General features: G+C 38.9%; 1 protein-coding gene across 2 annotated transcripts in view; it reads left to right on the forward strand.

Moving 5' to 3' along the window:
* LOC127437228 (anoctamin-3-like) overlaps window positions 1-26,732 on the forward strand; it is a 181,882-nt gene that overhangs the window by 12,730 nt on the left and 142,420 nt on the right. For both annotated transcript variants that reach the window (XM_051692036.1, XM_051692037.1), the window contains exons 2-3: window positions 20,154-20,351; window positions 26,577-26,701. In XM_051692036.1, the coding sequence (XP_051547996.1) occupies window positions 20,154-20,351; window positions 26,577-26,701 (323 nt within the window). The remainder of the gene's footprint in view (window positions 1-20,153; window positions 20,352-26,576; window positions 26,702-26,732) is intronic.

Genomic DNA, 26,732 nt, shown 5'->3' on the forward strand with positions numbered 1-26,732 from the left:
CAACAAAAGAAAAGAAAAAAAAAATCATTATCATCACTGAATCGACCTGATTACATTAGGTTACACCAACAAAACAAACTTTAAGAGTTATAACAGGCATAAAATACAACAAGATCACACAGGAAACCAACATACTGCTAAATTACAGACAAGTGCCATACCTCATCATACATTTTTTTCTTAAATTCCATTGTGTTTACCTTTTCCAACCTCCAAGAAACAGGTTCTGGTCCCATGGAAAACAAAGAAGCAAATGCATTCACATAAACAGTGTGAGTTGGAGGTTGCATTTTTTGCTCTGAAATACAATTTTTACTCCGTTGACGGTTAGGTTTAGGGTTGGGGTTAGGCCACATGGTTAATAAAATATGCATTCTTGATGACTATATTACATAATTTACAACTAAAAACAACTTGCTTTTGGTGCCACTCTGTGGACATTTCACCCAGAAACTGGACCTCAAACATGCACATACTTTCAACAACACTTCCAGCTTTGTCCACTGGGGGCAGTGGTTTGAATTTTTGGTTTACAGTCCGATTTCATCAGCAGAACTTTCAAACTGTTGTCACTGAATTCACAGTGCGATTAGTCTGAGACAAAGCTCTGTAAGGTAACAATTGCAAGAATAATCTCACAGTGAAATCGGAAACAGTAAGTTGACTCTTCGTTAGCTAAAATCAGTCTGTTCTTACCGAAATTCGAAACACTGCCCGTAGCGGCTGTGTTGCTCGGCATATTGGCACGTGTGAGCTCCATTTTCCAGGAGAAATGTAAACAGAGGAGTGCCAAAAGTGAGTTGTAAAGTGAATTGTTTTGAGCTGTACAGCCTGTAATACAGTGAAGAGGAATGCATATTTATAAACTGTACCCCCCAACCCAAACATCAATCTTAATTATATTAATCAGTGGAGTAAAAAATGTAATGTTAGAGGGAAAAATGCAACCACTGAATCGTCACTGATTATGCAAATTTGATTGGTTCCTGGTGTCAATGCGGGATCTGAACCGGTGTCTCCCACGCAGTTGATGAGGTAAGGGAAGGTAAACTCGTTGGAGCTGAAGCAAAAATGTCTAATAGGAGATGCCGCTTGTCAGTGAGTCAGTATAATGTGGCCGATCATAGGGTACTGGAACTCTCGCAAACAACATGCAGATTTCCCTTGTGATCATGTTGCAATTGCTTGTTAGCACTTTATACTTTATACTGTATGTGGTTGCTAGATTCTTCTGTGTGGGTGTTTGGTGGATACTTAGCTCGAAAAGAGCCCACCCCAAAAAAGTCAAAATAGCCCACTGCAAACACTCCATTATGTTCTGGTCTAAAGATATGGCTTGGATCCCTCCTTCAATGTAAGTCTCTGGAATGTATTCACCCATTTTATCGCTTGCCCTAGTAAACACAACTAATTACAAACCCCCCCCCCACCCCCACCCCCAATAAAAATACATCAATTAGATGTATGTACAGTTAATGTACTTGTGCGGTCAGGGCAGGACATGATGGGGTAATAGGATTGGGAAATGTCACATATCTGATTCGAACTTGCATCGCCCACATGAAGATCACAGCATTATGTATTGCAGCATGTGTGGTCACCACAAGGCCACAGCTCCGATGTATTGGCAATATTTTTAAGTCAGAGATTTTTCTTTATGTTGAGTCCAAAGTTTACAGACTCAATTATGGACATTTAGTTGATTAACCCTCCAAAGAATGAATTTAGGCTACTTTGCATTTCAGCTAATACTATCAAAGAAGCGCTCTAGCTACTGTAAATCACGTGCACTTGAAAGAAGCCTCAGTCGAGCTCTACCTCCATGAGCTCGGAATACAGCCACATCTGATCGGCAGCCAACGGCATCTTAACGTCCCGTAAAGACATGCTCTGAGAGGGGTGTAGAGTTACCCTGCCCTCTGTTCTATAAAAAGCATCTGTTAGTGGGGCAGGCAATGTAAAACTCCTGTGAGATGAGAGCCGTGCGGGAACCAGAGATGAATTATGCAAGCGTTTCAGATGGGGAAGATGGGCAAACCCAATGTCCTCATTTCCTTCCTACTTAACACTCTTCCTTTTTCCTCTAGGAAAGAAAGTTCTTTATTCAAAGTCACAAGTATGTTTCTGTACTTTTTGTAAATACAGTTTATGAAATATGAAACTATTTGTTTTGTAGCTTTCGGCTTGTTTTCCAGAAAGCCATGTATTCTTATTTCACTGTAGAATCAAGTCAAATGTCCCTAATCCTGGTCTAGTTGTATTCTGGGTCTTAACTCAGCTTTACATGCATTATATCAATAATAATCCAGCCACATTTCTTTTATCCTCCCATGACATTTACCGACCACTCTTTCAGAAGAAAAGTAGTATGGTTTAATATGTGGTCAAAACACATATACATGCAGAAAATGCATGCTTAAAGATTAAACTAAAACTACACACATTAACATTACAGTGCAGTAATGCTTTCACATTGTTCATGCAAGCAAGAGCTTAGCAGGTAATTAGCATTTACTGTAGTATTCATATTTACAATTTCAACAATCGTATTTACGTACAAGTGGGAAACTCAGAATACCCGAGTTGCTGAGTTGTGATGTTGGAAGGGCCATGTCGACATGTAAAATGGTGGAAAGCAAAGATTTTTAAAACCCCTACTTTCCATGGCCTTGTACCTTCTCATGGCGAAATTCTGCGGGTGAAGATGGCATCGGCAGAGGTTGATCACGCGTGAAACCAGCAAAAATATAATTGTCAAGCAGCCTTTTTTAATGCTGCACTTTATACTCAGTGATACTTAAGTTAAAAAGAAATTCACAGCTAAAATTATATCCTGTCCATTGTGAATATTCAGTGTAACTGTTGAGGAAGCACCGCCCACACAGATTTCACTGCCAAACCAAGCCTGTCAAAGTTCACCAAACTTGAACTAGAGGCGAAATCAGCACGAAAATCACGATTGATAACTGTATTTTGCCAGCAGAATTTCACTGTGAGGAGGTATGTGTGACCGTGCCAAAACCCCCCAAAAACTATTTGCAGTTTCGAGCCATGGGAACTCGAGCCTCAGGAGTTTTTGTATGAGTTTTTGTCATAGCAGTTTTAAATTTAGGAGTACAAATACAACTGCCATACTTTCGAAATGGACGACTGTTGTAGTCCTTTTGAAGCTTTGGTTTTACAGCATGCATTTTTAAAAGACTCAACAGCTTCAAAATCCACAATTGAGGTGTGACAGTGTTTAATTTGTTTTAGAGCAAAACATTAAAATCTCTTCAAGTAATTTTCACCACAGACCTTATTTGACTCGTTACTCAAAAATCCCTTTTCTAAAAACTCATAGGAAATTCTAGAGAGAACTCGAGGAAAATTAGCCTTCTTGCTACAAACTGACATCATGACTGACTGAACAGCTCTAGTGGTCAGTTAAACACATAGTCCCACCCCTAAACTCACTCCATTGGTTGAGTCAGTGTTGCCTGTGTAAGGCTGTTCGGGATGTTTAAACAAACAGAGCAATAGAGACACAATGATTAACTTTTTGTGGAAATCAGCCTACAAATGGCTTACTTATACAGAAGTAGTCTCTGAATATTAAGATGGGATAAGAGAAAGAATTTTATCATTAAAATAATTACACATTCAGCTAAAATGTATTCCCTTTAAAACTCATATTCATATACAAAGACACAGGATTATGTTTTTTTTTTTTCTTGATAAACCAGTTTAAGCCAGCTCAGAGCTAGATTAAATTCACATCAGATACGCTTTTATATATTTATATTAACCTACACAATGACTACCCATGAGTAAAGCCCACCTGATCTTACAAAAGCATGTACAGACAGTCTTTCTCAGTTTAAAGTCATCATGAAATCAACCTTGACCTATTTACTTTATTAATACACATTCCTGGACTTATTGTGCACAATTAATTTCACACTTCAATCAGTTCCTGATGGATAAAATCAATCCTTCACTATATTTTCTTGTTGTTTATTCTGTTTTCACCCAGAAATTTGACAACATTTCATGTTGACTTTAAAGCTGCAGTGAATAATTTCTTCAGTATTAAAAAAATAAGTTTCAAACAATTGTCTTCCATTGTAAAGGCAAACAGATATTCCCGCACGAAACTCCCACCATTCGTTGAGTCAGAAGTTGGCATATTGGACCGCTCAAACAAACTGAACAATATTTTTATAGCATGAAAGATGTTTACACTCATTCATGAGAGAGTATTGATGTATAATAAGTATTTTTATGTCTCAGATATTCTCATTGTGGCACAATACTAGCCACAGCACCATCTTCAACGCTAGCATCAAGCGGCGCATTGCCCTCAAGAGTTGCAGAAAGTGTCACAGAGGGGCGATTTTACGAGTTTGCCATGTAAAAAAGTGGGAGGTGTGCACAATAAACATTGAAAACGTATTTGGAAGAGAGAAAAAAAGCTTGCAGTTGCTTTGATAGCAGAAAGTAATAAAAGGACTCGTTTATGTTTAGGTCTAAGCGTTTTCTTGGTGAATTTACATTAGTTCAATAACTGGGGTCTCTGATATTCGTAAATGATAAGGTAATATTTAAATAAAAGAAATTATGAGACATTCAATGTGTCTTCACAAATTTGGACAGTTTTTAAATATTTCTTGTTGCTTAGTACTCTCAAAGACATTATTGATGAAGCAAAAACGTGTGTGTGAAAAACACTTTGGTGTAAAGTGGCGTCACTTCATATACTTCAATGTATTCTGCAGCGCTGGTGCGAGTCATTTGAAAGACCCTTAACGCGTATAAATATCAGTCACTTTTGCATATTAATCATTGCTCTTCACAATCACAAAAGTGACCGATTATGGTTTCAAAATGGCGAATTTCTCCAAAAGGTGAGGAGTTTGGATCCTTGAATTTTTTTTTTTTCATGCATTTATTTATTTTGTGGAATTTTATAATTTTCCACAGCACACCTGACAATCTTTCACCGCACACTAGTGTGCCGTGGCACAGTGGTTGGGAAACACTGCTCTAAATCATGCTTCGGGTTGGCAGCGGTATGCACATGCGACATAATCGCATTGGCATTTGAAACACGTGAGAACTGACGCAAGTGTTTCACAGCCGGAAGAGCAGTGCTGTTTACGAGAAGGAGTAACACTATACAGAATCTTTGTTGGTTTTGGTTTAGATCTGTATTTGTATCTATATTTATACTCACAATGGTGCATTTGTGTGCTTATTCTGGATGTCTCAACCATGTGGAGAACATGAGATTACCTTGGTATCATGGCAATGCGAATACGTCACACGACAGACCGCGTGATCTCTGCCCTCTCGTGAAGCTTACCAGAAGCGATGATTTAAAGTTAAAAAGTACACAAATATTGATCTTTTTCGCACCAAAAGCGATTGTATCGCTTTAGAAGACATTAAGTTAACAGCTGGTTTTGTATGGATGACGTTTATGCTGACTGTCTGTGATTTTTGGAGCTTCAAAAAAGAAATCACCATTCACCATTCAAGGACCTACTGAGCTGAGATATTTTTCTATTTTTCTTCAAATGTATTCTGGTGAAGAAAGAAAGTCAAACAGACCTGGGATATCATGAGGGAGAGTAAATAATAAGAGAAATTTCATTTTTGGGTGAACTATCCCTTAAGATAGAGATGTGTTCTCTCAACAACCCAGAAGTGTCTTTTTGTTACATTTTTCCTTATTACTTCCCAAAACATACATGGTGTATAACATAGACAATGACATATTGTTACTTACAGCAGACTATCCCGATTCAAACAAGCACAAACGCAACATAATATGATAAGTAGACCTTAATATCTTCCTCAAAGAGTGTACATGGAAACACGATGTACAAGAGGGTGCTCAACACACATGATGTGTGTATTTGTATGTGCATGTGTGTGTGTGTTGTGTGTTTGTGTGTTGTGTGCACGCACTTGTCCGAGGTCTTTGTGTGTCCACATATGTGCTCGTTTGAAGGATGCTCCTGAACGGCGTTAGGATTTTTGGGCCCCCTGACAACTTTGCATTTTGGGCCCCCTATCTTATTGCAACCCGTAAAACATTTTTTTATTCATTAAAAGTTATCAGTACTAATAAACGTGAACATAAGAATGATTGCATATTCAACAAGACACTAAAGACACTAAAAAATAAAACTTGAGTTTGAAAAGGTTATTAAAATAGCTTAATGCATCTAATAGAAATAACTATACAATAAATGAATATATATCCTGCATAAATCTATATATATATATATATATATATATATATATATATATATATATATATATACTATATAAAACTCTGTGTCTAGTTTTATAGACAATTTTTCAATGAAGTGGTCTTTTGATCAGCAACTACAGATATTCCTCAATTAAGGTGTCTTACAAATAAAAAAAAATAAGTTGAATATTTTTTATATTCAAATAAGAGAATTACCATAACAACCACTAGAATGCATAGATCCGTCCCATATAACCCATGTATTTCCTATGGTATTCAATGCATTTAATACTGGTATTATTTTGTACATTGATTGATTTTAGAGTAATATAGAAATATAGTGTGATACTGTAACATAGAGTACATAAGGTTATAGTTTTACAAGTTTATAACAATTGTTTATAACAAACATTTTATGGTAGTCCATTGCACTTATATGTATGTGTTTGTGTGGGTAGAGTTGTTAAGACATTTCACATTTTACCACCAAACATGGATAATACCCATATTTCACATTACACTCTCATCCAAAAGTCGTACTTAATTTTTTTAATGTGTCTTTAGTCTTTCAGTTTTCAGCATTAAATAAAATATATATTAACTATTTAAAAATGTAAATTACTTATAAAATTATCATTATAGTGATATCATAAAAAATAAAAATAAAAAAAAGTAGTTTTATGAAGAATAAGCCTTTCATCTCTTTTTCACACATGTATTTAAGAGGGGGGAGGTTATATGCATTGTAGGGTTAAGTCATCTCTAATCTGAAGGCAAACAAAACCCATATTTCTTCTCATTAGAATAGAACAGATTTTATACAGGTAAAAGTAAATAAAACTAATAGCTTGTCCCATGCTTCAAAGAGGTCCAGGCTTTAAAGTCCTTGATTTGACTTTTTATTTTATTTTATTCGTAAAATTGCCACAGGTTTGACCATGGATTGCTCATCATCATTGTAAAATCATACCTGTTTCTACAGTTGGTGTTGCTACAGGAATGGCACACATTGTCTTTTCCTTGTCAGCGCTGTTTATGATGTCGGGTCTGTCTGGCCATGTTTAACATTCTCCATAGTGCTTCAAAGTAGAAAATGATAAATATTTTTCAGGTTTTGGGGTCTACGCCATGCTGTTTAGCATTCCACAACAATCAAGTCAAGCCTGGTTTATGACGCGCCTAGCGCGAGGATGTTTGAGTCGTGTCGCATGCTGTATAGATGGGAAGCGCATTTATCAGCGCTTTTGGGATAAACCACTAAATGTCTTAAGGGGGATCCCAGTCATGCCACACACTAGATAATTTTTTCTTATTATTAAGAAAAACAGTCTTCATTTTAGCAAACCAGTGCAAAGTGACTATTTATAACAAAATCACACAGGAAAACTCTTGGGAGATCTGCTGGGCACTTTGTCTGTTCAGGGCCCTTAGAGTCGTCCTAATCTTCCCCCACATTATGAGGCCCCTGATCATGAACACTTAATATTTCTGTATTTTGTAGTCTAATCCATTCATTTCCAATGACTGGTCATTTTTGGACGGGAACACAACAAGTGTAACAAAGTGAAATAAAACCAAAGAATTTGAAAGAAAATGGTCTATTCCATATATATATATATATATATATATATATATATATATATATATATATATATATATATATATATATGTTGTGTGTGTGTGTTTGTGTTTTCAGATAACATATGTGAACAACGTCAAAGAATTTTATTTCGGTTGTCCAGGTCAAAATGACTGGAACACAACATAGAGGTTAAGGGGCTCATTAATGACTGATAAGTAATTTACAAATGGATTAATATGCAGTTATAACAACATGCATAAAAAGGATTCATGCAATACCTAACAAATAGTGAGCCATTTTACCTTATGTTATAAATGTCTGATAACACTTACTCAGCAAGAAAAATACTGTAACTTAATGTTAAGTGAATACATATGAAGAAGTTAAGGAGTTGCCAGCATTGGAAACTTGTACATAAAGTTCAAAATGGTTTAATGTTCATCAGGCTTTATAATAAACTCAGCAAAAAAAGAAACATCCCTTTTTCAGGACACTGTATTTTAAAGATAATTTTGTAAAAATCCAAATAACTTTACAGATCTTTATTTTAAAGGGTTTAAACAATGTTTTCCATGCTTATTCAATGTTTATTCCATAAACAATTACTGAACATGCACCTGTGGAACGGTCGTTAAGACACTAACAGCTTACAGACGGTAGGCAATTAAGGTCACAGTTATAAGAACTTAGGACACTAAAGAGACCTTTCTACTGACTCTGAAAAACACCAAAAGAAAGATGCCCAGGGTCTCTGCTCAGCTGCGTGAATGAGCCTTAGACATGCTGCATGGAGGTAAGAGGACTGCAGATGTGGCCAGGGCAATAAATTGCAATGTCCATACTGTGAGACGCCTAAGACAGCACTACAGGAGACAGGAACGACAGCTGATCGTCCTTGCAGTGGCAGACCACGTGTAACAACACCTGCACAGGATCGGTACATACAAATATCACACCTGTGGGACAGGTACAGGATGGCAACAACAACTGCCCGAGTTATACCAGGAATGCACAATCACTCCGCACTCTCCGCAATTACTGTCCGCAATAGGCTGAGAGAGGCTGGACTGAGGGCTTGTAGGCCTGTTGTAAGGCAGGTCCTTACTAGACATCACCGGCAACAACATTGCCTATGGGCACAAACCCACCTTCGCTGGTTTTGTCTCACCAGGGGTGATGGTCGGACTCGCGTTTATCGTCGAAGGAATGAGCATTACACCGAGGCCTGTACTCTGGAGCGCGATCGATTTGGAGGTGGAGGGTCCGTCATGGTCTGAGGCGGTGTGTCACAGCATCATCGGACTGAGGTTGTTGTCATTGTAGGCAATCTCAACACTGCATGTTACAGGGAAGACATCCTCCTCCCTCATGTGGTACCCTTCCTGCAGGCTCATCCTGACATGACCCTCCAGCATGACAATGCCACCAGCCATACTGCTCGTTCTGTGCGTGATTTCCTGCAAGTCAGGAATGTCAGTGTTCTGCCATGGCCAGCGAAGATCCCGGATCTCAGTCCCATTGAGCACGTCTGGGACCTGTTGGATCAGAGGGTGAGGGCTAGGGCCAATCCCCCAGAAATGTCCGGGAACTTGCAAGTGCCTTGGTGGAAGAGTGGGGTAACATCTCACAGCAAGAACTGGCAAATCTGGTGCAGTCCATGAGGAGGAGATGCACTGCAGTACTTAATGCAGCTGGTGGCTACACCAGATACTGACTGTTACTTTTGATTTTGTGAAACTTGTTCAGTTTATGTCTTAGTTGTTGAATCTTTTTATGTTCATACAAATATTTACACATGTTAAGTTTGCTGAAAATAAAAGCAGTTGAAATTTTTTGCTGAGTTTATGATATAAGAGATGAGTAAGCAAGATGATGCCATTCTGTGTGTTGGGCGACCGTCGCTCTCATCCTATGTTGTTTGTTTTGTTTTTCTTTGCTTTGTTGTTATGTGTTTTCACGCACACCATTCAGTCCCATTGGGTTTATGATTGCCAAACTTTGCTGCATATTCGTTCTGTTGTTGTGGACTTGTCCACTAGCAGAAAATGCTTCACCTGGATGTGCGTATTGCAAAAAAAAAAAAAGCCGGAGGAAATGTGGAAGACGTGCTGGTGTTTCCACAAGAACTAAGAGAGTTTTGGATAATTCACCATCTGTCTTCAGAAACTCAACTGTGAATGTCATGACAAGGACTCATTTCCAGAGACGCTCATGTCTTCTGCTTGTTTTCCTGGCCCTGTGGTCTCCGACTCCACAGATTATCATTAGAAAACCGCAGGATTGCTCCAGAGGCGTGAACTCAAACAATCTATGCTACCTCAGGTTGGCAGGAGTATCGGGCTACTCATCGGGTAAATCTCAAGTTTCCAGCTCAGTAAAGATGGCATTGATTAATGCAAGATCCATTTCAAATAAAACTTTGATCCTTAATGACTTCTTTTTATTTCACAAATTGGACTTTTTACAGTATTTATTTTGGAAACGTGGCTTAATGATGGTGAATTTAGCCCCATTGTTGAACTTTCCCCAGCTGCTTGTGAGTTTTTTAGCACCCTCAGAACTGTTGGTCGGGTTGGGGGGATTGCCACGGTTTTCAAACATTGTTTCAAGTGGTGGCTTTTACCGTCCGTAAACTATCAAAGTTTTGAAGCCCAATTAATGATGCTTGACTTACAGAACCCTGTGATGTGTATGGTTGTGTATAGACCTCCCAAGTATAGCAAATATTTGATTATAGAATTTTCTGACTTTTTGTCATATATTATTTCTATCTCAGATTATATTTTAGTTGTGAGAAATTTTAACATTCATGTTTGTTGTCCTGAAAAACCTTTGGTATCACGGTTTTTAGATTTAGTAGATTCTCTTAATTTCACTCAGTTTGTCAAGGGCCCTACTCATGAGCAGGGTCACACGTTGGATCTGGTTTTATATTTAGGTCCTCAAATTTGTAATGATGAAATTGGTCATTTTTAATGTCACTGAACTGTGGATCATCTAGCTCTCAGCCTTCTGCTTATTGGTCTAGATTGATCACTTCATTTACATCTACAACTTTTACAGATGCTTTTTAAGCCTCGTCCTTTACTTCATTTATTGGGTCTCCCTCTTTTAAGGCAGGTCCTGATGAGCTGGTTACTGTGTTTAACTCTGTGTGTTCAAATATTTTGAATGTTATTGCTCTGTATAAAAGCATCAAGAACAAAGTTAAAGGTCAGCCGTGGTTATATAATGGTACTCGTGCTCTCAGACAGGAGTATAGAAAGGCTGAAAGGTGGTGGAAAAAAGATAAATTGCATGTTCCACATCAAATTTTGAGGGAGAGTTTGTTGAAATAACAAAAGGTTGTGAAGGATGCAAGAGCAAATTATTTTTCTAATATTATTTCTTTACACTCTATCTCTCCCAGAGTTTTGATCAACTCCATTAATAGATTACTGAACCTGGAGAGAGTTCATTTAAACCCCTCTGTGGATATTTGTGAACTGTTTTTTAAATGTTTTGTTGATAAAATAAAGGAAATTAGGCTGAGTTTTCCTCCTCCAGTTTACAACCTTGATCCGGTGATAGTGACTGTTAGTGATGAGATTTTTTATCAGTTTCAGAAGTAAAAGAGATTATTTCTCATCTGAAGACTTCTACTTTCCCCTGTGATGTGATTCCTGTGTGCCTTCTCAAGGAGATGGTAGATATCAATGGCCCTATCATCATGTCTATCATCAATAGTAGCCTTGTTGACGGTGTGGTTCCTCTCTGCTTTAAGATAGCAATTGTTCAGCCTCTTTTGAAGAAGTTAAATCCTTTGGATCTGAAGAATTATCAGCCGATCTCTAAGCTGCCAAGTTTTTCCAAGATTTTTGAGAAAGAAGTTTTATCTCAGCTGAAGTCTTTTTTTTCAATCAAGTTTCAATCTGGAATTAATGGCTGATCACAGTACTGAGTCAGCTCTGTCAAGGGTAGAAAATGATTTGTTACTAATTGGTGACTAATGGGTAATCATGCTGCTTTAATTTTGTTGGACCTCAGTGCAGCATTTGATACTATTGATCATCAAATTCTTTTTAGTTGTCTTAGGCATGCTGTGGGGTTACAAGGTACAGTTTTAAGATGATTTAAATCTTACATTGAACGTAGATCCTTTTCGTTAAGGTTTGGAGATTTTTCTTCTTCCTTAGCACCCATTACCTATGGTGTTCCACAGGGATCTATCTTAGGTCTGATTTTGTTTTCTTTGTATATGCTACCCCTTGGCATGATTTTTAAGAAATATGGTATATCTTACCACTTCTATGGAGATGACACATAAATATATCTCTCCCTGCAGCCTGTAGTGAATAGTTATTTTAATTTGTTGTTGTTATGTTTAGAAGAGGTCAAAGCTTGGCTGGGACAAAATCTTCTCCAGTTAAATGAGAAGAAAACGGAGATCATTATCTTATGTATGTGGTGCAGATATTGAAGAAGGGCTATGGGCCACTAATCTGCAAACCAAGTGAAAAATCTGGGTGTTGTTTTTGATTCAGCACTAAAATTTGACAAACAGATTAAGGCTATTGTAAAAAGTTGTTTTTAATCAACTAAGAGCCATTGCCAAAATGAAATCGATTTTATCATTCAGCGATCTGGAGAAAGATATACTTGCTTTTATTTCTTGCCGCCTCGACTACTGCATTGCCCTTTACTTGGGGACTAGTCATTCATCTATGTCACAGTTGCGGCTAGTCCAAAATGCAGCTGCTAGGCTGCTCACAAATACTAAGAGGAGGGACCACATTTCACCAGTATTGGCTTCACTACATTGGTTACCGGTACAGTATAGAATTCAATACAAGGTCCTGTTATTTGTTTTTAAAGTGGTTCATGGTATGGCCCCTGGTTACCTCACTGAGCTTATACATTTGCATTATTCATGTAGATCATTAAGGTCGGCCAATCAATTACTACTGACTGTTCCCAGATCACACTTAAAGCTCAAAGGAGATCGGGCTTTTTCGGTTGCTGGTCCGAGGTTGTGGAATGGTCTACCCCTTGAGATTAGATCCTCCACTTCTATTTCTATTATTAAATAGTGTTTAAAAACCTTTTTGTTTTCATTGACTTTTAATACTTGATGTACTCTGGGTGTTGTCTTTTTATGCTAGATTTTTATTTCCTACTGTTTTGGTTATTGTGTGATGCGTTTATAGTTGTTTTTATATTTTATTTTCAATGTACATCACTTTGGTGTTACAGTGTAGTTTGAAAGTGCTTTATAAATAAATGAGACTTGAGACTTTATATATGCTGCGAATGAAAAGCATGAAAAACCTGAAAAGTGTTTTTGCAGAGGACTTTAGGTAACTAGGACTAGGTAAAATTATTCTTTTGACATCAACGTGACAAAGAAAGTAAGAACACAAGTGAATCAAGACAATATAAACACGAAACGGACTGTAGTAACATGACATAATCCCTTGTTTTAATATCAGTATAACAGTCTATTTTTGTGGCATTGTGACATAATTCATAAATTAGGGCATTTAATGTTTTTGATTAATACAATTATAAAAAAGTGCATTTATTAAGCCTTTATAACATGTAAGTTAAAAGGCTTACTATTTGGTAATTATTGGTTGAAAGTTGCCTTTTTCTGCATGTTGCTATAACTGCATATAGATTATTTATAATGCATTTGTAAATGACTTATTAGTCATTAATGAGCCCCTTTATAAACCCTTAACAAAGGGAACATTAATATAAAGTGTTCCCAATATTTTTTTAATGATTCAAAGTTGTGTGCTGTTCATGTATTTGCCTGTATTGCTTCTGCAGTAGATTCATACATGCCAGTGGCTCATTGGTGGTGTTTTCTAAAGTAAGCATCACTATAATTGCTTATATTTAGGGTTAATGATTTGAACAACCCCCTAAAGCTAAGTATTAAACTTCAGCACCTAACTTTTCAGACACTATAATGTAGGGAAATATGGTGATACAGGCTGATTTGTTCATTTCTTGTGTCTTGGTAACACTGATTAATGAGTGTTTTGGGTTCAAAATCAAAATTGGAGTTTTGTAGCATTTAGTTCATGTATGTTAACTTTAAATCCATCCATATGCTGGTGTCCTCCTAAAAGTTGACAGAATTCATTTCTATGTAAAATGCATAGTCTTTAATAAAATACTATTGACTACCAATAGCAATTAGCAAATCATGGTTCATGGCTTGATGTAATCTTAGGACAAATTTACATTTATGAAAAGGGATGACCCCTTCAATTTCAATAAGAAATATTTCAACACAGGAAAGAAAGCTGCACTTGTGAAGCAATTTCATGGAGTCTTAAAGAGCTTCATGCTGCAATGAGTTTTGAGTACATTATTTATTATCCATCCAAAATGTGAGAGAATATCTAATAATTCAGCTCTGCAAATGTTTGTTGTTTGAATTCTCTGTAATTTTCTCTCTCTTTTTGTGTTTTGGGCTCAAGTGAATAATTGCTTCTTATTTCATGTTAACTCCATTCATTGTTAAGAGGTTAGTGGTGGGTTATGGTTGGGTTATTGATGCAGCAGTCCTGGGGAAGGTCACTATGTGAGATTATTCCACACCAACCCGAGGTTCAGTCATGCAGAGAAAACAAGGCATTTTCTCAGCTAGTGATCTGTCCAGCACTGGTTTATAAATGAGCTTTACTCTGGACGTGTGTTACCGTGACCTTGACTGAGACATTTATATGGTCTATATCATGTTGTGGGAGGGTTTTTAATTAAATGGTTATGTACAGTCATTTATCCATGTCTGACAGCAGATAATGTATGATACTTCTATACTGCGGGTAAATAAGCATGAAGAGTTTTACTTTGATTGAAAGGTTTATCATCGCACTTCATTATTTAGAATAATGTACAAAATAAGTATCAAATTACAAAAAAAAAAACAGCAGTAACACATTGTGTCATAATAATACTGGCTTTCATACTACAAATAATTCATAACACATCATTAGTTCATGTGCATTCAAATTTAAAAGTTTCTTAGATTCATATATTTTCATCGGAATGTACATTATCGACTTATTTTTTAGTTAGTTAGTGTCATTGGTGCCATGCATGGGACTTTCCCCAAGTGGCCAGTGGAGGTCACTAGGAGGCTTGAAGGCTACTCTGTGGTCTCCAGCCCATCTGCCAGCTCCACCTGGTCTCTAGTCTCTCTGTTGCCGCTCCCCAGAATTTTCCCCTAGCAGCCAGTAGAGGTTGCTAGGAGGTTGGACTTTTATTTTGAAGTGATTGTGCATTGTTAAAGTTGTGTCTTTGTTCTTGGTGTTTCCCTTCATTATTTTTAACCTAGTTAGTTCTTGTGTGTTTCAAACCCTCTTATTCTTCATGTCTTTGTACTCGAGTCACACTTAAATCGCAAAAAATAAATAAATAAATAAATGACTTGCGACTCGACTCGGACTCCTAAACAATTGACTTGAGACTTGACTTGGACTTGAGATCAGAGACTCATGAAAAACACAAGTCATTAGCATGTTTAAATGTGTGTTTTTTTTAACATATCCCTTGAACAGGATAAATGTCTGGGAGTGACGAGGCGCCGCTCACTGTCCCTATAAGAGTCTGACTCATTCCCGCAGATCGGTTCTTTCTTTAGTAGGTATGGCTGATTCAAAAGAACCGACACAATAGAATGACTCGTTCATTCATTGAAATCTTCGCTTCGACATGACGGCATCATTCAACTTTATCAAAACATTTGGATTCAAAAACCTTTAATATAATAGCATTAAATGGAATGCTGTATGAAAAACATGTGGGATGAACAAAGACGCTAGCACAACTACATCGAACTTCATTCGACATTTGAAAACTCAGTGAGTCAGGCTTTCATGCTGTGAAAACAAATGTTTTTGTCTTTGTGATTATAAAAAAAAGTGACTGGTCAAACATCATAATGATCTCTATTGATTGATTTTACCCCTACTGCGCTTTTTTCTACACTGTTTACAGGGATCGCACAAGGTCCTTGAAGTGCATAATGCGCTTAAATTTACTGTAGCTTTTAGAAATGCAAGAACTGGATTACCTGAAAAATCGCCTTGTTTAGTTGAAAAGTGATTGAGATTAAAATGGACCATTTCTTCCGTGTAATGTTTGTCCATCAAAGATGAGATCCCACACTCCACTTTCATTGAAGAATGTGTCTTTTTAAATCCGTTCTGTTCTTTATAGTCAGATAAAAAAGTAAAAAGAAATATTAATGCTAATCACACATAGCACAGATGTAATTAAAAAAAAAAAAAAAATACGAGAGGCTTCTCTCTAGTTAATAAATGAACCGCAACATCTGTGCGAGTCTGTGAGATGGGCCTTAAATTCTTAAAGTGACAGTACCATTATAGCGTTTGTTACACAAATGATTGGAAACTCAGTGTTTTTACTTGTAAATTGTACACATTATTTCATACAGTGCCACCTCATATCAGCTCATATATTTATATATAAAAAAAAAAATAAATAAATAAAAAAAAATATATATATATAAATGTGATTATAATACAGATGACAAATGACAACATATTATAAAAAAATAAATGATACATTATTGCTTGTTCTGCAACTGATACACGGCTCTCTGGAATACTCGATTCTGACTGGTCAATGGCGCTATCCAGCGGTCAGATATTGCTGTGTAACAACCGCACATCTGGGGATTAAGATGTATCAGACCGTTCATCCGGGTTCTGCGAGCCGTCTCTCCTGCTTCTTGGATCACTGTGCGATCTCTACAAGTAAACTGATAAAATAATTTAAACTTAAATCAATATTTCATGTGCATTTATTTATTTATTTGGCAAGTAGTCTTGTAATAGGCTGAATAATGAGGAGCCAGAAGGTCATTTTTACAAAGTAAACACCAACAGAACTCCGACACAAACTGGAGGTGGATTTCAGCTGTTTAGTGATTTCTTTCTTCTCACATAATTACATAATTTCAATGCAAATCAATATTTTATGTCCATGTATTTATTTATTTGGTTAGTAGCCATGTAATAAGCAGGATAATGTACAGTCAGACGGTTGTTATCGCAAAATAAACCCTTTCAGGTTGATACAAGTGTCCTCTGTTTAACGTTGGTGTCCTGGCCACACTGTCGGGTTTATTGTGCGATAACAACCGGCTGACTCTAAATTATCCGTTACATATAGCCCTCTGTTCCCTATCTGTCACTCACTCGACGTTGTGTCGATGTAGTGACACTAGGGGTCACTCTTGGGAGCCCGAGACACCTCTGGTCTTTGATAAAAGGCCAATGAAAATTGGCGAGTGGTATTTGCATGCCACTCCCCCGGACATACTGGTATAAAAGGAGCTGGTATGCAACCACTCATTCAGATTTTCTCTTTGGAGCCGAACGGTCATGCTCACTGAGCTGAATTCTCACGACTGTTCATTCACCTCTGCTGGATCTGACGGCGCATTTCAGCGGCTTCTCCCTCCTCTGCACTGGTGCACTGCAGAGAACGCCCCTGGGCACTTCGGCAGAAAAAAAAGAGTATATTTTCCTGAAAGAGTATATTTCTCTATAAGAGCGGCACACACGGAACATCTTTTTAAAGATGCCTTTCCGATTGTATGTTATTCCTGGTTGCGGTCGTTACCTCTCAACTTCAGATGGTCATGATCGCTGTCTTTCTTGTCTGCGCGTGGCCCACACGGAGGCTCGCTCTCGTAAGAAATCAAGCCACCCCAGCGGCTCCCCGCCTCAGTCCTTCTACCTACGGGTTTGAGGCCAGCGCGGCTAGCACTGGGGGCGATTTGGGGACCCCAATGGGACTGCCTCCGCCGGGCATCCCCCCGCGGACCTCCCATTCCCCAGCACGCTCGTCTGCCCCAATCGGGCTTCCGGATGAGTCCGCCGGCTTGTCTCACGGCGAGTTCGACCTCTTGTTCGGAGCCCGTGAAGCTGATGAGCTCTCGAGCGCAGCATCAGAGAGCGGGCTTTTCCAGTCGGACGCAGAAGCCTCAGCTGGGTACCCCCTTCGGGGACGATTGCCCAGTCACAGGCCGCCCCTTCGGCCTGGCCCCCGGCGTGGAGCCCACCGCAGGAAGCAGACGCCACCCGTCTCATGGCCGGCCGCCAAGAACCCACGAAGGTCGTCAAAGCGCCCTTAAGACGGGTGACCCAGGGTCGATGAAACCCACTGCATTGGAGCTGGTAGTAAGAGGAGGGAGAACTCCATCCCCTGGTGGCGGGCCGGGTGGAGAATCTTGTGCTGCCTTTTCATTTGATTTCGCCGCATGCCCCAAGTGGCTGCGGTAATCAACAGTTCAGCAAAAGAGCGGTTTCCTCCTTCCCTGGGTCACATACCCGGTGTGCACGGTCATCATCACGACCACCGTCCACCTTTTTTCCCTTGCAGGATTGGCGCTCCAGCGGCGGTCTCCCCGACCCTGCGCACCCAGCTGTGGCACACATCCGCCCCTGATGTGACAATCTCCATGGGTTGCAAGGACAGGCCTCTTCCTCCCCCATCCCAGGCTGTTCCGGGGGTGGTCACAAGGAGCCAGGTAAGTGCTTCGATGTCCCTAGACTCAGCACAGCCACGACATGGTGTGGCACCTCGAGCTCCGCCCCACCGCGAGGCCCCACCTGCCGGTACGTCCGACGACGTTGTCTCTTTAGTCCCCCTCGCGCAGAACTTGGATGCATGGCTTGCGCTTTCCAATCCGTCACGTTGGCTAGTCCGGACCGTCCGACTCGGCTACGCGATTCAGTTTGCCAGGCGTCCGCCCAGGTTCAGCGGTATCCACTTCACCTTGGTGAGGGACGAAAATGCTGCTACCTTGCGCATGGAGATCGCCACCCTCCTACGGAACCTGTCCCTCCGGCCGAGATGAAGAAGGGGTTTTACAGCCCCTACTTCATCATACTGAAAAAAGGCTGTGGGTTGTGGCCAAACTTGGACCTGCGAGTACTGAACCAGGCTTTACACAGACTCCCGTTCAAGATGCTGATGCAAAAACGCATTCTGGTGAGCGTCCGGCATCAAGATTGGTTCATGGCGGTAGACCTGACGGACGCGTACTTTCATGTCTCGATTCTACCCCTCCTGCAGTTTGCATTCGAGGGTCAGGCATATCAGTACAAGGTCCTCCCTTTCGACCTGTCCTTGTCCCCTCGCATCTTCACGAAGGTCGCAGAGGCAGTTCTTGCCCTGTTAAGGGAAGTGGGCATTCGCATTCTTAACTATCTCGACGATTGGCTAATCCTAGCTCACTCTCGGGACATGTTGTGTGCACACAGGGACTTGGTGCTCTCACACCTCAGCCGATTAGGGCTTCGGGTCAACTGGGAAAAGAGCAAGCTCCTCCCGGTTCAGAGCATCTCTTTTCTCGGTTTGGAGTTGGACTCAGTCTCATTGTCAAGTCTCATAAACTAAAAGTCTAAAATGCAGTTGTTGTACACTGACTGAAGCTTCACTGAATTCACCAGAGCAAAGTCTGACATACTATGAAAATTTGAAATGAATAGTTTATTGATTGTTTACTGTATAAAAAAAAAAAAAAACATGCTTAAAGTAAAACCTTATGTACTACATTAGACAAGTTTGAATAAATGAACAAGACGATCCTTAGAAATAATCAATTTTAGTATTTCAAATATTATACAGGGTTTATTAAACTCACCTGCTAAAGATAAAGAACTAAGAATTAGACTTGGCCTTGAAAGACATGAGACTTTACTTGGACTTTACCACAGGGACTTGTGAACATTTCTGATTTATAGTCATATATGTATATTATTTACATTTACTTATAACAGATGTACATTGTAGTAAAAGTAGCCTGTTTAATCAAAGTGGCTGTGAGGGTGGAAAATGGTAATAAAAACCTCAGTTATGACTGACATTGTAAGTGGACTTGAGGAGAAAAATAAATGGCTGCAAATGTGTAAAATGTTGCCCTTTCAAAGAAAGTTACTATGCAATGATGCCAAAACAGCATCTTCTGTAACTGCACTACAGTATGTGACCATAGGAAACCATTCAACTACATTTGGCACACGTAGTTTTGAAATGCAGTTAGTGAATCGTTTATCCTTAGATGACCTTGTGAGTCAATACCAATTGACGCTGACTACAGGAGTTATTTAATTTTGTAAATGTAATATAGTGGTTATCCTGCATGAGATCATGAAACCTTTGCAGTTGATAATGCAAGTGAGTTTTACTGCTATTGCATTACAGACTATTTGGATCAGATTTGGATTAACCTCATCTCTGTTTTCATCCTCTCTCTCTCTCTCTCTCTCTCTCTCTCTCTCTCTCTCTCTCTCTCTGCAGGTATGCACACGAGTATCAGTGAGATTTTGAAGGAGAAGACACTGAAGTCATCTCGCCGCAGTTTGCCATGTCTGGCTCAGAGTCAAACACATCCTGAGAACCTCAATCACTTCCTGTCTGTGCCTCTGAGTCCTACACCCAAGACATACACAAACAGCGTCAGTGCCTCCTGCACACACATCACACCTCCACCTACAGGTAAGTGGCAGCACATACACCAGCAGATATGCCACACCTGGGTCCGGTGTCACACAAGGTCTTAACCACCCTTACAAAAAAATCTAATCCAGCCACAAACTTGCCGCAAACTTGCCGCTCGATATTTTCACATTCAAATGAGCTTGTGATTCACTGCAGCACTTCACTGGTAGTGGTGAACCTCCGGCAAACCTTTGGCAACAATGGACAAGTTTGCCGCAAAGTTAATTTGTATGTGAAACTTATCTGTGGCGAATTTGCGCCAAGTTTGCGACAAATTTGCAGTGAACTCTCAATTTTTGTAGGGGCCCCCTCCGCCCCACCTCCCATTTTTCTTTGGTTTCCTGTTATTCATAAATGGCAGGGGAAAAAAAATGCTGTTTTTAAGCTACATGGATTTTTCTACATTTCTTGAATTTATAAATTTAATTAGATATATAAAAAAATGTTTTAATTCTTTGACCATTTCCATTGCAACAGAGTTATCAAACAGTATGGTAACAGTTTCCAACATTTACTCCTTTTTTTTCTCAAACATTTTTCTATGCTTTTTTATGTGAGCTATTTTATGTCACAAAGTCTAATGGCAAAAGATATTCCATTGTTAGAACATAATGCGTACCATAGAGGGTTAAATAACTTTAAATGGGTTCTCAGTTCAGTGCCTGATTAAAAACCTACAAAATAACTTTATGATGTATGTTATCTTAACTATGTAAAACCGACATTTAATATATTTTAAATATGGTCGCATTTGATTTTATTCAAGCTATTAAAAGTCAAACTAAATATTTATGGTTCTGTCTTTTATTAAGTTAGCTTGCAAGCTAAAAGGTTATCTTAGGGTGTGTTCACACTTGGCAGGTTTGGTTCGATTAAAACGAACTCTGGTGTGATTGCTCTGTTAGTGCGGATCATTTGAACAAGTGTGAATGCTGCCATCCAAACCTTGGTGTGCACCAAACAAGTGGACCGAAACCGCCTGAACAGTGGGTCTCGGTCAGCTTCCAAACGAACTCTGGTGCGGTTCGATTGATATATGAACGCAACATGGACCAAAGACGTCTAAACGTACCAAAAACAGGAAGTAATTTACCTAATACTGACCTCAAGCATACCTGGTTCTTCTCATCATAGGAGCTATGTTGCCCATTACAGTTTGGTACAGGCGTCGTAACTGCCGTCAGCCATCCTTGCAGCATATCTTCGTTTGTGTGTGCATCGGAGGAATTCCTGGTGCAGTTTTGACTCCTTTACACATTTTATTAGCTCTTCGTTTGTTCTCAGCTGGTAAAAATACCACCATATATACATATATAAATCTAATGGGTGCATTTCGCCCAGCAGCCAGCATTGTTTTGGATGTTCAGCAAGTTCCGTCACAAAATATACGTCATAAAAGCTGTCCAATCAGGTTGTGACTTTTTCCTGATGCCTTTTGTTTCGTATCTTTAGGTTCAGTGTTAAAAATGCCAGTGTGAACGCTAAGCGAACCAGGACTAAATGTATCATTTTCTTTTTTGGTCCGGACCAAGAGGACCAAGAGAACCGAACTACAAGTGTGAACACACCCTTAGAATGTGCTAACCAATTCGTTTGCTAGCTTAACATATACCTCTGCAAGTTATTACACTACCACTGTAATGTAGGAAAATATGGGAAACAGGCTGAACTACTTTCAAAGTATTTCTTTCTTATCTTGACCATAGTGAGTAATGAGTGTTAGATACAGTATTTTGAACCTAGCATTTTAGTTTACAGATCCATGAAATCAAACTTGGAGTCTTATAGTCCATGTCTGTTAGTTTTAAATCCAGACAATTAGCTTAGAGTGTGCTAGCCGATTAGCTTAACATCTTCCCTATGCAAGTTACTACACTACCACTCTTTATTATCTGTAAATACCACTGCTACATAATGATAACCGGAAATGCTATTTTCATTCTGTAGAATGAGATATCATGATATTATCTTACGTTTTTGAACAAATGGCTACCTCTTTGGGGTCCAAGGGGGCTAGGATTCTGCAGAGGGGAAAGGACTTTGCATGACACTAGAGACAGTGACTGGGGAAAGAGGAGCATCCACAAACTTCAAAACTAAAAATGGTCCACTTCAACATTTGTCCTTCATTGTGTTTTCAGTTCGTTTATGGTTGACTAGCTTGGCCTGCTTGTGCTAAGATAACACATCCTACGCAAGTTAACCTGATCATATCAAACCTTCCTAGACTCTCTCAGTGTTAGATAATACCACATTTTCAGTCATTAGAACATTTTCAACCATTTAACCCATTTACCTTTCTAATGTTACAAATTTCCAAACTAAACAGGTTATTCACTGAGAGAAAAAAAAAAAAGAAAAAAAAAAGAAAAGAAATGTGGAGCATGATTGTATTCATGAGGCACTGTTTGGATGGTAAAAAGGGCTCTCTATCCCTGATAGCACACGTATATGACACAGATGTCTATTTAATGTGTGTGTGTTTACATCTGGAAGATGTTATTCTTAGATTGTTGGCTCCTCTGCAATTTGTCTAAATTTAAATTGTTTGTAAATATGCTCTTTTAAAGGTATTTATCAGATGTTAATTAGAATGTGATGCTTTCCAGATGAAATGCTCTAAAACAGTCACTTGGAGATGTTCTTGTGCATCTGGGATATGACAGGTGGTTGAAAAATTAGAGGGCTTGGTGACATCAGCCAAAAAGGAAACTCATTTCAAAGGTGTTAGGCAAGTTACTTTTGACTTTGACTTTCATGTTGACTTTAAATTTAATTGAATTACTTATCTCTAAAACTTAAAATCACATAATAATGATCTGTTATCCAGGGGTATACGCTATATCAAATACTAAATTATTTGCATGGAAGTACTGTTTACTGAATAATAACAACTGCATTTATGTGCTCAGCTACAACAGAGTCACTCAAAAGACTTTGATCAGGCATGCAAACAGCTTTTCCAAGGGGCCCAAGTGGGGTTTGGATTTTCCTTGACACCTTGTCTTGAATTCAAGCCATTGGCCATTAAAAATCATTGTCATGACAATCTTGTTTCTGCTAACACAAAATTAGTGCTTTCATCACCAGTATGTAGCACTTTATTTTCTCATCTCTCTCTGTCTCTATGTGCTGAGATAGCTGCTGACTGCTGCAGACATTAACCCTCATTAGCTCTACAGGTGTCTAGACATGCTCGTTCCAAGTGCAGCTCAAAGGGTTCTTAGAGAAATTGATTTGATAATTTCAGTGCTGACACCGCTGGAAACCCTCTAAAGAACAGCAGTACATTCTCATTAGAGTTCAGAACCACCCACTAATGGACGTCACTTTGAAATGACTGTTGTATCCAAGAATCGTTAGGTAGAAGTAAGAAGACACATCAGAGCCAGGGTTGCACAAAAAAGTATTTGTTTTTATTGAGCTTCACAGACAGAGTGCTAGAGTGCGAGAGTGAGAGAAGAGCAGAGTTTCAAGATTTTTATGTCTATGCATGTATGTCATGTGTGGCTTGTAGCTGTGAGTGTGTGTGTCTTATGAGTGTGCATGACTTATCATGTGTGGCTTGTAACTCTGTATGTATGTGTATGTGTATGTGTATGCAATGACCTAAAGAGCCTTGGAGGTTTATCTGGTTATCAAGTGGTGTCTCATGCAAGCATCCCCCACATACCAACCCCTCCCATGCTGTCTTCACAGATAGCACACAGAGAGGACAATACAATAGTGGAAAACTACAGTCTAAGCACAGTTATGCACAGTTCTACATTGAAAAAAAGCATATAAGAAAATAGCATATACCACACGACCCTCCTGCTAGCAGATCTTTTAGCAAAAGCACCTGCCCTGATGAGGTCAACACAATGGCAGAATATACTGTATATGAATAATGAGGCAGTTCTGTCTAAGCTAGCTAATTTTCATAGTTATTCTGACTGAAACAGACTGTTGAAATTTGTGGTTTTAGTAAACGCTCATCCAAAGACATTTAAGGGCTAACTGTTGAAATGACAGTACCAATGACAATGGGACAACAGGACTGTTACTGCAGAGGCAGTATGTAGTCAGCTTTTCATCCAAGTTTCCAATTTTATGTATTTGAAAAATCTGAATATTGCAAAAAACATCTTGGGAATAAAGCTGTTTCCATCCCATTTGTTTTAGAGAACAAAGCCATCACTTCTAGGGAAATTGGCACAATATCGAAATTGAAGTTGTAGCCACTGTGGAAGAACCCTGTGTTCTTGGGTTTTAGAGTGTGCAGACAAAATGCTCTGATGAACATCATGTTTGCAAACATTCAGCACCTGATGTCTTATGTCTGGGAGTGAAAGCATGTCATACAGAACTGTGTGGTAATGGGAGGTAATAGTCAATCATTTTGATGATGTCTTTAGCTCAGACATTTCAGAATGACCAGAGCAACGCTCCACCTCAGGTTTTTACACACATTTTGGAAATTGTATTTGCATCCTTGTGTTTCCATACAGCATTTTTTTTATGCTATATTCCAAAATTTGCTAAACATTTGTGGATGCAAACCCAACAGTAATGGATTAGGGTCAAGGTTTGGCTGCTTAGCACAGTCCAGTTAGCCCCTGATGGTAACTACACCATTCTGTGGGCAAAAGGTATCTATCTTCATTTACAACTATTTAAAAGTCACCATGTCAAAATAATTTTTTACAAGCAACTGTATGCCCTGTGCTTACCATGAGCTCTCTGACTGACCTGAGAAACATTTTCCCTGAGAATATTTCAGCAATCGTGATGTATGTCCCATATTTGCCAAATTCATGAATTAATCATTATTTTGAATCTGTTCAATGAATTGGCCAAATGGGTTAGCAAGATGGTTTAAATTGTTTCATTATTCAATCCTGTTCGTTCAAACTACACATTTTACTGAGTCATTTAGAGTGGTTTCTCAGTAAAACAGTAGCGGGATACTTAAGAACATAAAGAACAGAGCGCTGGATGAAGTTGCTATTTACCTACAATCAACTGAAACAAAAGGCAATTTTTTTAAGAGGTAGCTTAATAATAAGGGCTGTTCACATCAAACGTGTTTTTGCATTTGCCCGCACTGTTTTTCCATTGTAAACATGGGCTAGATGGATTTCTTTGACCAATGCGTTGAGTTTTGCTGTTTTTTTAGCTTCTCTAACAAGAGAGCTGCATTTTTTAGATGGCATGTCAAATTAAAAAGAACTTCAACTGTTAAAAACGCATCTTGCTTTTTTAGTACAAGTATGCGTTTGGAGTCTTTTAGAAATGTCAGTAGTTACAAGAACATACAAGAGTATACACATACTCAAGGGAAGAGTGCTGAACAAAATGCTTTTCTCAAAGTCACCAGAATTAAACACTACGGTGTTGTTCTTGCAAACAAATTATCTTGTGGGAGCATACTCCCAGTCCCCTCTAAAAAACAAGTGTGCACATTTGGGTTAGGTTTACCCTCAAATTAAATCCTGCATACACCCTTGAATATAGGATTTATAAAAATGTGTAATGTATAAGAAAAAAAAAGTATTTTATTATATTATAGCAGTTGTTTTACCAGCGCTGTTTTTTCTTTTTTTTGGAGGGCTCTTAAAACCATAAAATTGACTCATTGTGTTTCCCTATGCAGTAATGCACAGTGAGTGTAGGATTTCTAAGGGAAAAATAGCCCTGTAGTCCTCGTCTGCGGTCATTGTGTTTAACAGCGTGCCATTTTGCGCTAAATCTATGAAATTTGAAAAATGGCATATCGGATGAAACTAGAGACGCTAATCATTTGACTCAAACAGGTTTCAATGTAAAAACTTAATGAAGTTTCTTACCACATGTAGTTTTGTTGCCGTTTCTCCCAAAAACAAACTCCACTGTGATCTTGTTTTGTCACATGACTTGTTGCGTCGAAAGTTTCACCCTTCACCGGCAGCCCAGACTGTCCTGAACTGAGATCAGTCAGTTTTAATGAAATTAAATTATGCATACCATATAGTGAAGACATAATGTACACGCATGAGGACGCGGGGTCGCACAAGGGTATTTATCAGAAGTGGAGAGGGCCAATCACTGAACCTTGAGGCACTCCAGTGGAAAACTCAGTGGTTTGCAAGAACTCTAGATTTTTGTAAGGGAAGGATTTGAACCATCAACCCACAGTTTGTTATAGTGTCTTCATCCTAAAAGGCTTCAGTGTTTCTTACTGTCTCTCTTGTACATACACAGGTCAGGATGTCTACATGGAAGAGAGGGAGGTGGGAGAGTTTGAACCTAAAACAGATGAGAAGCTGCTCGTCCAGCAGAAGCCTCTGTCAAGAGGAAAACTAGAGGCTCGCACAGACTCCATAAAGGTACCTCTTTCCTGACCCCATTTACCTGCTG

The sequence above is a fragment of the Myxocyprinus asiaticus genome, chromosome 48, assembly GCF_019703515.2.
Source record: "Myxocyprinus asiaticus isolate MX2 ecotype Aquarium Trade chromosome 48, UBuf_Myxa_2, whole genome shotgun sequence".
NCBI classification, from domain to species: Eukaryota; Metazoa; Chordata; class Actinopteri; order Cypriniformes; family Catostomidae; genus Myxocyprinus; species Myxocyprinus asiaticus.